Source organism: Mauremys reevesii, linkage group 27 (assembly GCF_016161935.1).
Source record: "Mauremys reevesii isolate NIE-2019 linkage group 27, ASM1616193v1, whole genome shotgun sequence".
Taxonomy (NCBI): domain Eukaryota; kingdom Metazoa; phylum Chordata; order Testudines; family Geoemydidae; genus Mauremys; species Mauremys reevesii.
The window spans coordinates 5956516-5973263 of NC_052649.1; the positions used below are offsets into that span (position 1 = coordinate 5956516).

Consider the following 16748-nt stretch of genomic DNA (forward strand, 5'->3'; position numbering starts at 1 on the left):
AAAATGAACCTTAAAAACAATGATTCTTTCCAGCAGCAACTTTAGCTTCTAATGTACTGTTACTCACTATTAACTGATTTTCCAAGAGTGGGGCAACTGAACCCTTTGGTACACCACCTGGTGGTGCTCTCACAAAAGTCTCCAGGAGATGGCAGTAGACGGCTGCAATAGATTTAATAGATCTTTCACAAATAGCCTTTGTAAAGTCAGGCGTTTTGGGGGTTTGTTTTTTGTTTTATTTCATTTTTCCTCCTAGAAAGTGAAACACAAAACAAACGCTAAAAACAAACCCAAGCATCGTGGCCTCTGATGAAGGCCTAGTGAAGAGAATGATCAGACTCTACAGAATGGGAATGCCATGATGATGCGACAGTGCTGTAGGAATTTTGCTGCATAGGGAAACTGGATAGTGTAAAACAATTAGTTCTTATATTTTGCCACATGCTCTGCCAATATAGTTGAGTCAGGTTAGACAACTTGTACTTTAAAAGCAAATCTTACATTTGAAAGCTAGGATTGTTACAGAGGTCTCTCTGTGGAGTCTTCCAGAGACAATGTGTGAACGTCAAACCCTGTCCCTAAAAGAAGCTATAAAACTGCTGTGTCTTGATGGGGCATGGAGAGTGTTCCTTTGGGATGCAATGGAGATTAATGCAGGAAGGACCCAAATGAAGGAAAAGAATTGGAAGATTCAGGGATTTCTGCAGCTTGACCTTTCCCACCTGCTGTGTCCAGGGACCTCATTAAGCCTTCTGCTGTCAGCAAGCCAGTTCCCTCCTGGTTAACATGCTAACCACTTGTGCTTATTAAATACCCTATGGCTCTTTTCCCAAGAGTGAGGCTGCTAACCCTAGTGTTCTGTCTAAATTTCATCTGGTAGAATTCCATTTGCACTTTCAATTGCATATAGTACTTTTTTTTCACTTCCTGTTCTAAACTTATGTGCATTGTTCCTTTGTATTGCTGTATTCCACCCCAGAGATAGCTGAATTCCCATGGTGGGAGGGAAAATCCTTATATATATATATATATATCTTCCTTTGGCACACTGCAATCTTAGTTAATGTTTGTAAACTGCTTTGAGATAATGAGATGAAAGTTGCTAAGGAAAATAAAGTACAGTCATTATATATATTATAAGCAAAGGTGCAGTGTGAGATCATTAAAATAATTAAAAATACTAAACATTTGCTGGTCATATGATTTTATTACAGCAACCCATGCTACCCTCTGTCATGCAAGTTACTTGACAGAACAGCCTATATTCTACTGGAGTGTTAAATATATAATGCTGCACATGAGTGCCTTATATTTCTACTCTATCTGCTCCATCTACACTATTATTTTTTATTATTTTATTTTTGTATGTGTGAGCAGAGTTAGATGACTTTGGGGTTAAAATGCCAGCAAGATGTCTAACATAGTTCTCCCACTTTCCTACTACTAGTGGAGCTGCACCAGTGCTATCAATAGGGGAAGTTTTAACTGAAAAGTCTAGGATAGACACATGGAGCCAGATTTTCAAAGATATTTAGGTGCCTATTGGGATTTTCAAAAATACCTAGGCAGGTTAGATACCTTGTATTCACTAGAAACATAGGGTAGCTGAAACCTTATTTAAGCATGGTTATTAAACTCAGCTGCAAGGACAGTGGAGACAGGGCCTAAATATTTAGTATCATTAAGATTGCACAGTTCTCAGAAACTAAAAATATGTATATGTTCATGCTGTTCAGGGAGAACATGCTAGAACCTTGCTACATTAGCAGCAAATAGGTTTAAAGCAACTAGCATGGGCCTATACCCTGCAAGAACAGGAATTAAGAGCTGTCACCCAATCAGTCAGGGATGGTGTAGGAGTAAAGAAAGTCAGTCTTCTATAATACAGGATGATGAACTAGAGGAGCCACTAGGGGTCCCTTCTAACCCAAATGATTATAGGTTCAATTTAACTAATGTGCAGTCTAGTTAGTCTGCATTGCATGGGTCAAATTAGCAAATGGTAGCATTTTATTTTTTGCAGGAGAAGTGTTTCTATGGCCATAGATTCTACCCCTCTTCATCCCAGATTTGGCTTGCCTCTCTGAGCATTAACACTTCTTAGATTGTGACCTCTTTTGGGGACAGGGACAATATTGCCAACCCCAAGCAGTCAAAAATCAGGAGTCAGGCCCCTCAAAAAGTCATGTCTTAAAGATCATGAGATTTTAAAAAAGTGTTCTTTTTATTTGCCTTCTTTACGGTACACTCACTTCATGTTTTTAAACTTTTTGCCCCAGCTAAGGACTCTAAACGTAATGAATAGCTAGAAAGCTACATAGTAACAGAACGATAGAAAGCTGAGATTCCCTTATGGTCTCTTGACACCAAGAGTTGGGGCTTTAAGAAAAATACCAAATATGGTGAGACTCACAATAAAATCATGATAGGTGGCATGACTAGTATCTTCCTACATATGCACACAGCACCCAGTTCATTGTGGGCACCACCACAATGAAAATAAATAATAATGATAATACATGGAAGAAAGAATGCAGTACATACCTAATTTCATGGCACTTCACACAGAGGCTTAGCAAGGCAGTAAAGGTTCTTCAGTGCTTATTTTAACTCTGTTTAAGTAAAAATTCTCCCTCATTTGCCAAACACTTGTTTTCTCCTGAGATCTAAATGGAACCCTGAGATGCTGTTAAACCGCTCAGATGTATCTTTTCATTTACACTTGAACAGAGCCGTTTAAAGCTTTTTATGAAACGACAAATATCTACAATACGCCTTAAGATTGTGTCTGCACAAGCTCTGCTATTCATTCTATTAGCACGTGGAACAAATTAAGGTGATATTTTGTATCATACGATCACCTTAATGAGAGCTCAGGCTCAAACCACTATGTTCTGGTTAATTAGAATTTCTATATAGGCAGTGTCTCCAGTGTATGTACAGGCAATCAGACGTATCGCTCAGATCTAAGAGGGAGTGGTGGGAGCCCAAAGAACCCAGGTTCTGGCCTAGCTCTCAAAGAGAACATGACCCAAGTCCTGACATGGTGCTCAAAGGAAGAGAGGCCGAATCCTGCTGCATTCTAATAGCTGAAATTCCATACCCTTTTTCTCTTCTATACTGAAACAAGGAAAACCTGAATCAGATGCAGTAGGAGGAATGAAAGATCATTGAAAATTAAGCACAAAGTAATTAGAGGAAAGGACTAAGCATTAAGCCTTTATTTGAGGATTCACTTGGTCCTGCAGTGCAGGGCTCACACTGAGATCATTCTGTCAGGTTAACCCTTGCTGTAGTGTTCCTAATCTCACTTTTGTAGTGCTGCATTAATCCATTTGCTGCTGGTCCACACTGCAGCAGCAGAACAGAGTGGTAGTCTTTTGAAGTGCCATGGAACCTCAAAGTTTCTGAAGGACATAATGGGATGTTCATCAGCACGCAGGCAATTAAGGTGTTTCCCCGTTTCCTTCAATCCTCTTGATACCAAAGCAGAAGAGAGACCTAGTCTAAAGGAAAGCAGAAATGGAATTAACGGTCTCCCCCACCTCTTTCCTGAAGCTGATCACAGTATTAGATATTAATAATATTTTGTCCTTCTGCAGTTCCTTTCATCTGAGAATCTCAAAATGCTTTGGATACATTGGATCACAGAGTCACAAACACTCCCTGGGAAGCAGATAAGATACAGAGTGAAGCAAAGAGAGGTGAAGTGACTTCCTCAAGGTCACGCAGCAGATAAATGGCAAAGTTGGGCACAGAATCCAGGAATCCTTAGTCCCCATCTCTAACTAAGATATTTCAGTGGAGGCAATGCAAGACTGAAAGGCAGGGAAGAGCCTTGGTCAGATAATTGGGTGCAGGCTTGTGAAAAGTCCCCTTCTTGTGCCCTCTGGTGTTATATAGCCTCACTGGACATTCTGGGCTGAGTCCAGATCAGCACAGCTCCAATAAAATGAATAAATGCCAGCTGAAGAGCTGGCTTTTCCTGTCTACTCCTTCTCTAGTAGAATAAAGGTATGTTTTCCAATCTCCAGCAGCACAAGCAGACCCATTCCATTCTTCAGCTTTACAAAAAAATAGACATTGTTACAAGAAAGACCTGAATGACTTCATTAGCTTCTCAGATAAAATTCCTCTCGATTTCTGAAGAGCTAAGCAAGACCGCTAAAGTGTAACAGGTGCTGTTTTCTTCTCTGATGTTTTTTAAGATGTAGTCTTCAGCTCTAAACAGATAGGAACCTGTCAGCACCACATGAAGATAATCACCTGTACAGGCCATCAGAAGCTTCTCTAAGGATAGGAAATTTACTGCAGCCAATACCATCTTGGCCTGTGGTCTTATTCACTGTCTCAAGTTAGGCAGGTTGGTAGGCCTGGTCATTGTGGATGACACATCTCCAAGGAAAATCTTGTTTCTGCAGGCAATGTTGCTGACGATTCAGTAGGAGCTCCATCTATCAAAGCACTTAGATTTGACAGTGTGGTATGTAACTATGAGCTTTACAGATCATGTCTGCACTGCATGAGTTATCCGAGTAGCACTGCAATAAACTGGGGAAGGGATTTTCTCAGCAGCAGTCTCTCTTCTTTATTTCTTCCAAAGTTCTGGCCAGGAGGCTGGAGATTTTGTCTCTAGGACATCACAGAAAGTTAACACAAAACTTAGCTAGGAAACCTTGTGGTTGCCGATCTTGGAGGGAGATATAAAATGAAGGGTCTGACACCATAGTGATTAAATGTACCACAGCATTTCTTTTAAAAGTGGGAGTGCTATCCCTTAAGATCCTTATCAAATTCCAATGTGGGGAATTACGTTTTGTGTACCTAAATCCCCCCTGAACTTGCAGTTTTTCTTTACTCCTATCCTAAATTATTGTCTAATGCTGCTGTACACAACGAAGCAGTTGCCATGTTCCACATCAGAGTTTGGTGCATTTTAATGATTCCTGTATATCTAACATTTGTAGTGTATTTTGGTATCCTTCTGAATGAAAGATGCTATAGAAATGTAATAACCATAAAGATAATTGTTAAAATATCTTACTTTTTCCAATGGAAGGGGAGGGGAGAGAGACAGGTTTGTGGGAAACCATCCTGTTTTGAATATTTCCTTTTAACTGAAAAACACCAGATCCTACAATTATTGGGATGCTGATCTTCTTGCTTTAGGGGAGTAGGATTTCAGTTTTCTAGAGATTTAGAAAAAGCTGAGTTCCTGAAGGATTTCTTGGTATATAGACAACAACGGGAGGAGGAAATTATCATGTATCTTCTTAACAATTAAACATATTCCACCATCTCCAATCATACACTCATGTCTCTCAACTTGAACAATAGGCTCAAGTTTATCTCAGTCCCACACAGAACCAGATGCAGATTCTCCACAACATTACCACATCACAGCTCCAGAGAAGTAAGCCAATAGTGAGAAGAGAATCTGGCCTCTGGTAAAGTCTTGATACTAGAAATGCTGAATCAAGAGAGTAAAATAACAAGAAATGTCATAAATACTAAAGAAATTACCCAACTACCGTTTCAAGGTTCCTGCTCTACTATTTGTTGCCAGGTGCCTAATTTTGAGTACCTGCCTGTCTCCATTTCTAAAGCCTGTGGCACAGACTGCGTCTTGGAGGATCAAGTGCAAATTCATGCCCTGTTATTGGGTCCATCGGGAATCACCAGGCATCACTTACTTTTTCTGTCAACAGCGAGAGCTGTGATATATTTTCATTCCTTGGTGGACTGTCTGGCACCTCCACCTCCTTCAGCCAAGAGTAGGGGGAAGCATGGAGGCAGTGGGAAATTCTCACTGCAGGTTTTCTTATTATTCTGTAGGCCTGTAGGGTGACAGAGTTACAAATCCCTCCACAGCCAAGTAGAGTCATTGAACTAACCCATAGCAGCAGGCATGGGGAAGCCAGAGTGTATTAGCATGCAGCCTGTCAGGGAGCATGAAACCTACTATTATTCTGAAAAGAACAGCAAACCTGCTCTTTTCTTTTCATTGCTTTAAGAAAGAAAGAATATAAATGCGCTTTTCTTTCTTATCAAAGCAACCCTGAGATGGATTTTTGTGCAGAGGAAAAAGGCTTAACATGCATTCTGCCAAAACGTCTAGGTTTTTATTGGGTTTTCAAAAATAACATATCTGCCTACTTATTGTTATGACTTTTAGAGCAAGAGGGAGTGGGATCTGTGTAATTTAGGTCAGTTTCAAGAGAAAGGAAAACTGGTGCCTAGTCTAACCTACTTACCAAATGGGAATACATTCCATCCCCAATTCCCCCAAAACCGAGCCTTTGGAAAATCTCCAATATGTGAAATGGACTCAGAATATCTTCCTCATCCCTTTGTAATGAGAAAGGGGTGAGAGAAGGTGAAGGTTAGTGCATTGAGACTCTTTGCTTGATATAGCTAAAGGGAGGTGTGCAGGTGTTTTCTGCTCCTCTAGACTCAACTGGTTAGTCAAGCTTTTCTGGAGGATGAAATGATAATTATCAACCCATCACACTACCGGATTCCTCCCTCTTATCTGGTCTCATGTGCTGTTCACTACAGAGAGAAGCTTAAAGAGCATCTTCCAGGCTGTGAAAGCCTCACTGCGTGGGCCACTTGAAACAAGAATGGACAAAGCCTGAAACTGGACAATGTAGGGAACATGTCTGCACTTGGTTGGTGTAGGCAGATGACCTACTATGTCTTTGCCATCTCTAAGTTTGATGATTCTCAGGGCACCTCTGATTTTACAGCTCAGCCAGATTAGTTAGGGGTGCAGAAAAAGGAGTTGTATGTGAGGTTTCCTATCAACTCACCTGGCAGAGATGCTGATAGCTACCCTGGATCCTGGCTTTGAGTTTTAACTTAGGGAGTACATAGGTTACATTAGTAGCAAATCCACCCAGCAGCTTTGGGGGCACAGAAGGTAATGGTTAATTCTTCCTGGAGGTTTGGAGTAAAGGAGGATAATTATCCCAATTTTACAGAGGGAGGAACTGCGGGAAAGAGAGATTTCCTGTGGCAGAGACAGAAGTTAAATCTGAATCTTCTGAGTTCCAGTCCAGTAATTCATGGATTTTAAAGCCGGAAGGGACCTCTGTGATCATCTAGTCTGACTTTTTGCATAAGAGGCCATAGGATTCCTGCTTCATGCCCAAACTGTGCTTGAACTACAGCATATCATTTAGAAAAATACCTGAAAAGATAGTGCATGGGATCAAACAGATCATCATATACATTCAAGGGGCATCAGTAAGGACTCATCCCATGACCATCAATGCTTTAACCAAAAGACCATCCTTCCTCTGTTGTGGACTTCCCCATGCCTCAGTTTATATATTTGTAAAACAGAACTAATATCTACCTCCCAGAGATGTCGTGAAGCTCAGTCCATTAATTACAGTGCTTTCTGATTGTTGGATGGATAGTGCTACAGACAGACAGACTATTAACATAAACATAAAGGTTCATTGAAGAGTTTTATTTTCACACACACACAATTTTGGGGGGGGGCATATAAACTCTCACACCCCGATCTGTTTCTTTTTCCAATTGGAAAGTTCAAGCATTCAAAGGGTTAAAATCCAGTTGTGGCAATATACCTTGAGGATGCCTGAGGGAAATACTTGCTGTGTTTGTATCCATTACAATTCTGTATAAAAGTGATCACAGTGAAATTCTTGATAGAATTAATCTGTTGCCCACTGTTGCTAATTGCAGCAATGGCCTTTCGACACCATAGCTAAGGTGCTGACAATGTGTCCATGATATAATTCTTCCCTGTTTATACCTTCACCGTACAAGAAGGGCACTGGGTTAAACCATGGGATTCCTGAAATCCTCAGTGATCTTTTCATATATAAAAAAATAAACTATTTTTCATTTATAAAGTACCTTGGTACTAATGCCAGAGACCAAGAAAGTGAAACTGACCTGCCTAATTTCATTGTCCAAGATGAAAAACCTGTGAAATCTAAATAAGATTAATGAACAGCATAATGAAAATAAAAGTATAGGATTGATTCAGATCTCAGTTACGTTGGTGTAAATCAGGAGTCATTCCATTGAAGATAGTGGAGTTACTCTGGTAAATAAGATCAGAATCACACCCCATGTTTTTGAAAATTCTGTTTTAATAATCTAATATGCTATTAGTAACACAGAGAAGGAAATCTTAAAAAATATACTTATATGTCTATTATTCTGATAGTGTCTATTAAACAATGCACAAGACATAAATAAAATCCTATTCCCATTATGCTTAGAAGTTTGCATAACATTGCCAATAATCTTTTGCCTTTTTTATTTTGAAAACAAAGCAGTCCAAAAAGTTTTTTTGTTGAGTATTAACATTGTATTCCATGCAGATAATCAATAGTAAATACATTGCATTAAGACAGCTAAAGTGCCTTTAGTCCCCACAAATAGTCCAATTGTGCTGTAAATTCAAGTATGTGGAAAGTAGGCAGTTAGTTACTAAGAGAGAAAATATTTTGGAACCAGGTCCTGCTCCCATTGAAATAAAAGGGGGTTTGGCCACTGATTTCAGCAGGAGCAGAAACAAGCCCTTGTTTTGTTTGTCTTTAATAAAGCCTATTGTATATTTTCCCAACTGCTGAACACACAGAGAAGTGGTCAATTAATATATGCCCTGATGTTTGTTCTCCATTTCAGTACAAGCAGCACCGCTACACTCTAACAACATGATCAACAGTTGCAACAAACTGCAAGGGTGCTGTCCTTAAAAAGACACATTGGGAATGGCATAAGTGGTTGGTTGTATTTTGTATCTTGCTGTAACCAGCAGAGCAATCGACTGAGCACAGCTAGCAGCCCTAGCTCATTTTATAGCTACAAAATACACAGGTCAATAAACACATGTACATTATACAATTTGCTTCTGAGGAAGCCCAGCCAAAGTGTTCACCCCAGATCTAAACTGAAACTTCAGGAAATGGCTATAGAAGCCAGGTGATATAAAGACCTTCTTCATCCAGGTGCTTCTAGGCACACAGCTGGCATTCCTTCCTATAACTTTGCACATGAGAATGGCAGGATTAGCCTGCATCTCCAAATCAGCTGAGTTACGTTGATGGCCTTCTACTTGGTCCCAGCTCCATTTCTTTGAACGATGGTGCAGCACTTGTAGGTTGGCAGTGAGAATCCTTCACATTTATTTCTCCTTCCTCCCTTTTACATCATCACCACCACTGCTCTGTAGAGTAGGATACAGAGCTGTTCCACTGTGAAGCCACATGCAATGAAAACTAGAGACCCTGCATGCTGAAAGGTTGATCCTTATTGATTCCACTGACTCGAAGTGGTCTTAGAGCTCCCAGAGCCAGACCTCACTACCAAAGAATGCCTGGGATCCTTTGTTTTCTTCCATTGCACACTCATGCTCCTATATTTTACCAATAAGCATTTAATTCTGAAATTAACGCTACCGACTAACTCCTTTCTATGCCTTATGGGCACATGAAGCATGGGCTTTTACATGGACTCGGGCCAAATGGCCTCACCTGACACTAAGGGCTAGCTGATGCAGCTGTGCCACTGTAACACATCTGGTGAAGACTCTCTATGCCAATGGGAGAGAGCTATCTCTCCGGCATAATAAAAATACCTCTGCAAGAGGCATTAGCTATGTTGGCTTCTCCCACTGACAACAGCGCTGTCCACACCAACTTATGTCCCTCATGGGGAGGGGGGGTTATTCACACCCCTGAGTGATGTAAGTTATACCAACATAACATGTAGTGTAGAGAAGCCCAAGGTTCCAAAAAAATGCAGGGAAGCACATGCCCCTCGGAACTCGCATTGTTTTAACACTTCAAGGGTTAATTCTGAGTTGTCCAGAAAAATCTTAGCTAGCTGAACTGCCTGGGTGATACCAAATATGCTGGAATAAATTGGAGTTCAGGTAATTGGCAGTCAATAGACAAGGATTCAGCCTCAGGCAGACATAGAAAGGGAGGTTCTGATAACAGGAGTTCAAATCATCAGGATTCCACAGCACACTGTTTTCTCTGTGTTGGTGATTTCCTTCTTTAGCCCCTCTGTGGTCCACTTGTGACTTTAGATCCAACCACAACAACTAGGTGATGTTGGCTTAGAAAGTACAGAGTCTGCTGACATCTAGGTGAAGGGGTGAATAATGGAGAATTGCACTCCAGTCCCCTTCTAGGGAGAGAGAACGGAAGAGGAGGCCATCAGGTGCTAGCATACTGCACTGTCTCTCAGCTGACCGTAGAGAATGATCTCCGTATGGTGAGACAGAAGATCCTTTCTCCTCAAATGAAGTATTGTAAAGTCAGAGACAAGGCTTGACAATTTTAGGTTAAAACTTATCAAAACCTACCAAAGAAAAATTTAAAATTCAATTTTGATAAATTCCTAACATTTACAATTTTTGCAGTTTTGACAATTATTTATGGAAACCCCAAGTATTCCAGTGTCGCTGAGAAGTCATGCTCAGCAAAGTGGAGCTCTGGAAGGGTCTGATTTTTTCCTATAGTTCAAGGAGAACCATATTTTTAACACTGAATAAAACTTTTTGCTCCTTGAAAATTAGCCATAAATTTACCTACAAATTAACATAAAAATCACAAATATTAAAAAGATGAAAACCATGGTCATAGCATAACCAATAATGAAATTTTTTTGTTCACTGCTGAGAAATTAGGATAATTACTAGATAATACTGGCGGTTCATTTAATGATTAATGTGATATCCAGTCTCTGACAAGACCCAGTACCAGATGCCTGAATGGAAGAAACTGCTTAGTGGGCTACTATGAAATAACTGCTCATAAGGAAAGTTTCTTCCTGACCACAGGCATTCAGACTACAGGCCTTTGGTTTATGCCCTGAAGCATGACAGTTTATTATATAACTTATACATTTTTATCCTACTTAACACAATTTTGCATGTTTTAATTCTCCATCTAAATGTCTAATCCTCTTTTGAACCCTACTAAGATCTTGGCTGAAATAATTTTTGTGGCAGTGAGTTACATGGGTTAATTATACATTGTGTAAAGTATATTTGCTTTACATTTGGAGCCTTTCACAGTCACTGGATGTTCTCTTGTATTATGAGACAGGTAAACAGGAGTACCCAACTGATCTTTTCATTGCCAGTTAATGTTCTGTATTCCTCTAACAGGTGAAAAAAATGTGATTATTTTATAAAGAGATTGAAAGTCCAGGGGAAATCTCCTACCAGATTATAACCATTTTCAAGAAGGCCAGATTTGGTGTATATACTACATGACAATGTTCCTTTAAACTTATTCAACTTAGGGCAAGAGGAGAGAAATCAACCTTCTAGCTCAAGATCCTGCTTGGAGCTAAAGTTTATCTTCTAAATATCCCTGGAGAGAGAATGTCTGGGCTGATGGTCCATAAAAACTTGGCATGGTTCTGCCTGACTTACCCTGTTTGAGCATTTTGGTGTCTTCATGACATAATCGGATGCAGCAAAAGCTTCCCTAGTGGCTAAGTCTGAAGAAGTATAAGCCAGGGTCTAAATGCCACCCAGCATCCATACATATTTATCCTTAATGGCTATATAAATTCAGCCCATGAGACGGAAAACATTAATTAGACAGACCCTGCCTTTGGCAGTAATCACCACCAGTGACAGCTGAACCAGCCAGTAGATAAAATATGCACCAAAAATGACATCAGAATAAATAGACAAGGACCATGAAAAAACAACACAACAAACTCACCCTGTTTCTTCTGGGAAAGCAAATAGCACTTCACACCAACTTTTGGAGCCTGTTTGGGTGTCTGTCTTTTTTTACTTCTGGGCCCACTCCTGCTCCAGTTGGAGTCAACGGGAGTTATTCAACTGGCTTCAAAGGGAGCAGGATAGAGCCTTTATTTTCTGTAGACTAGTCTTTGGTTCTGATTGCAAAGGATAAGAAAAAGAAAACCTCTTGAGGTCTAATGCTAAAGTCCTTACTCAGGGCCAGAATGTGATACCAGTGAAAATCCCCAGTAGGGGCCTCATGTAAACCCAACTGAAGTAAACTGAAAGACTCCCATTGTCTGCAATGGACTTTGAATCAGGCTTTAGATGCATTGATTCCAATAGAGTTACTCTGGATTTATGACAGTGCAACTGAGTTAAAACTCTACATCTCTGTCCTCACTAAGGTGAAACTTCCATTGACTTCAGTGAAAAATTTGCTTGAGTTTACTTCAGGTTTTAGCTCTGGGAGAATAACATTTTCCATAATGCTCTTTCCCCACCCTCTTCCATTGTAATCTGATCTGGTTTGGCGGCTGTGATGGGAGTAGAAGAGGACCTGGGTTTGGAGGAAGGGAACTGAGGTCTCTCACCCACCCCCATATCTCCCTCAGGGGCATCAGCAAAATAATGTGATTGACTAGAAAGGACAGATGGTTGCAGAAGTGCCACTGAAGGTGTTTCCTTTACAGGGCATGAGCCTTAGTGCGGGCCAGATCTGCTTTGCTCCCTGGACAGAGGGGGAGAGCTATTAGCTTGAAGGAGAGAGGGGTAGGGTTTGAAGCAGTGGGGTGGGATGATGAGTGGAGGAGGAAAGGATGCGGCCCAGATTGGGAACTGCTCCTCTTAGATGCCTGAGGTGGGAGGGAAGAAGTCAACACCACACAAAAAACCCCTATCTCGACTGAAGCTTTCCCTACTGACACCCCCCAGAGCTCTGGCACCAAACTGCAGGTAGAGACTGACATTATAACGCACTGCTTCTGATTCAGGCTCTGCTGTTCCCAGAGGAGTCCTGCAGAGTCACATCCTTGCATTGCCCTGATTCATTTTTTTTTCAATACTCCATTGGGTCTTTTTCCTCTGGTTCCTGTTCCTTTTCAGACAGAGGAGAGAGTTTGCAATAGAATAACGGGAGACTCTAACCCTGAAGACAAGGGAGGTTGTGGGGATGGGGAAGGAAAATAAATGTGCTCAGCACTGTTCTGCTTCCACAAAGCCCTCCTTCTCATGGCCAGCAGGTTCCACCTCAGAGTATGTTGTGTGGTTGGTGTGGTTTCGGAACTTCATGGCTGGCCAGTGGTGTGGTCTCCGCTGTGGACAAAGACACAGGTGCATTAAAAGCTAAGGAAGAGGCTTTAATTTGGGGCATGCTGGGAAGTTTGAAACCCAGACCTGAAACAACAACAATGTACAAGAACCTGTACAAGAACCCTTCCTTGTTAAAAAGGCAACCTCCTGCCTTAAGAGAGCACTCCATATGTCACGGAGTACCCTCCTTCTCTAGGAGAAGACCCACTTTCATTAACCAGCTGATTTGTGTAGATCTGCGATCACTTAGGACCAGGGCCGGCTCCAGACACCAGCGCAGGAAGCAGGTGCTTGGGGCGGCCCATGGAAAGGGGCAGCACGTACAGTCTTCAGCGACAATTCGGTGGCGTGTCCCTCAGTCCTTCTCGGAGGGAAGGACCAGCCGCCGAACTGCTGCCGAAGAATGAAGCGTTGCAGCAGAGCTGCCGCTGAAGTGCCACCGATTGCAGCTTTATCTTTTTTTTTTTCTTCACCGCTTGGGGCAGCAAAAAAGCTGGAGCCAACCCTGCTTAGGACAGGTTTCAATGTATTCATATTCCCCAGTGCTGGAACACTATTGCAGGAAAAGCCGAGGCCATGTCTATGCTACTGGAGAAACAGCAGCACAGCTACAGCACTGCAATGCTGTAGCCCCATAGTGTAGATGCTTCCTACATCGACAGAAGGGGTTTTCCTGTTGATGTAGGTCATCCACCTCCCTTAGCAGTGGTATCTAGGTCAATGGAATAATTCCTCCACTGACCTAGCCATACAAGCTAGGATTAGACCAGCTTAACTGCTGTGCTCAGGGGTGTGAAAACATAGCTAGGTCAACCTAATTTAAGTGTAGACCAGGCCTTAATCTAGTGTCACATCACTACAGTCCAGTAGGCTAACACTATTGCCTAAAAGGCTAACTCCAATGCATTAATCACTTAACATGATTAAAGCGAGGAGGAGGAGGAAATGAGGCCTTTGGTGAAACCAGGCCTCAGGTCCTTCAAAAAGGAAGGACAGTTCAATGGTTAGAGTGCTAGCCTTGGACTCAGGAATACCCAGTTCAATTCCCTACTCTGCCACAGATTTCCTGTGTGACCTTGCACAAGTTACTTAGATCCAGATCCAAAAAAGTATTTAGGCTCCTATCTCCCACTGGAATCAATAGAAGTCAGGAGCCTAAATCCCTTTGAGGATCTGGGCCTTAGCCTCTCTATGGCTCAGTTTCCTGTCTGTACAATGTGGATAATAGCACTGCCCTGCTTCATGCGGGGATTGTGAAGATAAATACATTAAACGATTGTGAGGTACTCAGCTACTATGGTGGTAAAAGGGGCCACAAGATGTCACAGGAAAAAGACAGACGAAGGAATAACAAGGGCTATCAGGACAAAGGCTGGAAGCTTCCTGTTGCTCACCTCCCCCAAAATAGATCTCATGCTGGAATTAACTCACTCCTGACTGCCCCAGGTGCCTGTGAAAGCCAAGGAATCATTTGCAAACAGCAGAGAGAGAGAGAGAGAGAACATCAGAGCCCCTGATTATTTGGAAATGAAAAATCTGCATTTAAAACATTCACACCATCAGTTACATCTTGGAGGATGGAATGGCATCTATTATGAAAGCCCATCAGTTTTAATCTCCAAAACCCAACTCAAAAGGTAGCAACTCGCCTTTGTTACAGCCCAGCTGAGCACTTGGTCTGGAATCTGTGTGTGTTTTGAGCATTTGTGTTAGAGAGAGTGCGAAAGAGAGAAATAAAGTGTGAGTAAATGTGGGTGAGCATGTGAAAGTCTGACTGTGTGTGAATGAGTGAAAGACAAAGGTTATGAGAGAGTGAAAGAGAAAAGCTGGGTGTGTGAGTGAAAGAGAAAGAACCTGGGTTTTAGACATCAACAACTGGAAGCTGAAGATTAGCTGTGATTGTAGGACCATGAAAAGAAACACATAGATCTGAAATATATCAAAGGTCCCCTGCTGCTCCTCTCTCCTCGCTTCCCCAAATGCAGTATAAGTGCAAGGCAGCAAGGTTAATTGAAACATATCTGAATCAAGCTTGCTGAGAGGATTCAGACTGCAACAAAATGTAACTTTAAATGCATAGTCGGTTCCCAAGTCCTAGGTGAGAGAGAGACACACTCCCTCCCCTGCTCCAGAAGTTTAGGATTCCCTGAGGGCAGCTGTACCTGGAGGTAAACTGGCTCTTTCTTATTCATGGCTCAGTACATCCAACTGCATGGCTCAGCATGAGGTGGCTGCACAAATCAATGGGAATGCTGAGGCTAGGCATACCCATAAGAGAAGGAAATAGATTTAGAGGCCAGATTCTCAGCTGTGTAACACCACTGAAGTCAATGGAGCCATGCTGATTTACTCCAGCTGAAGTCCATTAAATCAGTACTCAAGCCTGCTGGGGTCCTGCAGAGGACTTCATACAACAAGCCAGCAAAAAGCTGGGGGACTGGGACACGTCTCCCTCTTTCAGGTGGCTGTACCTCTGTTGATGATAGCAAAGGAAGAGAGAGCTGGCCTGGGACGAGATCTGTCCACTCACCTCAATGAAGAACAAGGCAGCATTGGAGGTGGGGTGGCTGCTGATGTAAATTACCGCAAGAATAATGGCTGCAATGAGCAGAACGGCCAGGACTATCCCCACGATGGTCCCGGTGTGAATCGGAGTCCCGCCTGTCTTCGTGGGAAGGTCATTTCTCACTCCTGAAAAGGGGATCATGATAGAGAGTGGGAATGCAGGGAGAATGGCTGGGATCACAGAGAGGCAGAGAGAGCACACAGAACTGGGAACAAGGGGAGAGACTTAGGCTTTGTCCACATTACCGTTGGGTAACTTGGATAACCGGGATAACTTATGTCACTCTGGGGTGTGACTAAGCCACCCCGCTGAGTGACATAAGTTACACTGACCTGAATGCTGGTGTGGACCGCTTCTCCTGCTGACATAGCTACCGCTGCTCGTTGGGGGTGGATAAATTAAATGGATGGGAGAGCTCTCTCTTGTCGGCTTAGAGTGGCTACACTAGAGAGCTTACAGCAGCGCGGCAGTGAGGAGAGAGGACTTCAGCCACACTAGTATTCATCCTCAACAATGATACGGTGATGTGCATACCAGTGCCCATTGGTGATTACATTTATCAGGCCTACTCAGTTACATGGGATACACCTCTTGACTGTCCTGTGCATAGTGGTGGCAGCGAGTTGGGCAGCTCGGTGGAAAGGAAAGCCAGAGACAGTTCCCCCAGTGCTACTGTCCTTGACTCCAGCTGAAGGACCTTCTACTACCGGCTTCCCAGTGCTGTGTGTGTGACCCACCTGCAGCCGATTAACTTAACAGTGATCCTTGCAATACATTCTCCACATCCCGCTCTTGTGTTTTTTAACACCAAAATAATTCTGTAGCAAACTGTCTCCTCCAGGCAGTTGGGGGAGTGACTCCCGAATCCTACAATCCCTTTCAGAGGATGGCAGTATTTGGGTGGAGAGACGAATGAGCAACAGCTCCCTCAATCTATATTCCTCATGTACCAAAATGCTCATTCTGATGGAAACCCATTAGCCATATGCTGCCTGGTGTCCTTAGCATATCTTGCCCACAGTTCCTTTCATTTCTTAGCCATGAATATTCAATCACACAGAGGGGAGAAGGGAGCAGAGTCATGGAGGGTGATTCCAGCACAGATTAGTATTGACA

At 42.3% G+C, this 16748-nt stretch overlaps 1 protein-coding gene across 5 annotated transcripts in view; it reads right to left on the bottom strand.

Moving 5' to 3' along the window:
* Positions 1-3438: 3438 nt before the first annotated feature.
* The window catches only part of PLXDC1 (plexin domain containing 1), a 54191-nt gene continuing 40881 nt past the window's right edge, over positions 3439-16748 (bottom strand). Inside the window, exons 13-16 of one of the 5 annotated variants that reach the window (XR_005591642.1) lie at positions 15597-15757; positions 12902-13069; positions 11733-11910; positions 7544-10353 (exon numbers count right to left, since the gene is read on the bottom strand). Coding sequence is in view for 1 of the 5 variants with exons in the window: in XM_039516969.1 (XP_039372903.1) it covers positions 12950-13069; positions 15597-15757 (281 nt within the window). In the remaining 4 variants the exon portion in view is untranslated. The other 4 variants (XR_005591640.1, XR_005591641.1, XR_005591639.1 and 1 more) reach the window with 4 other exon arrangements.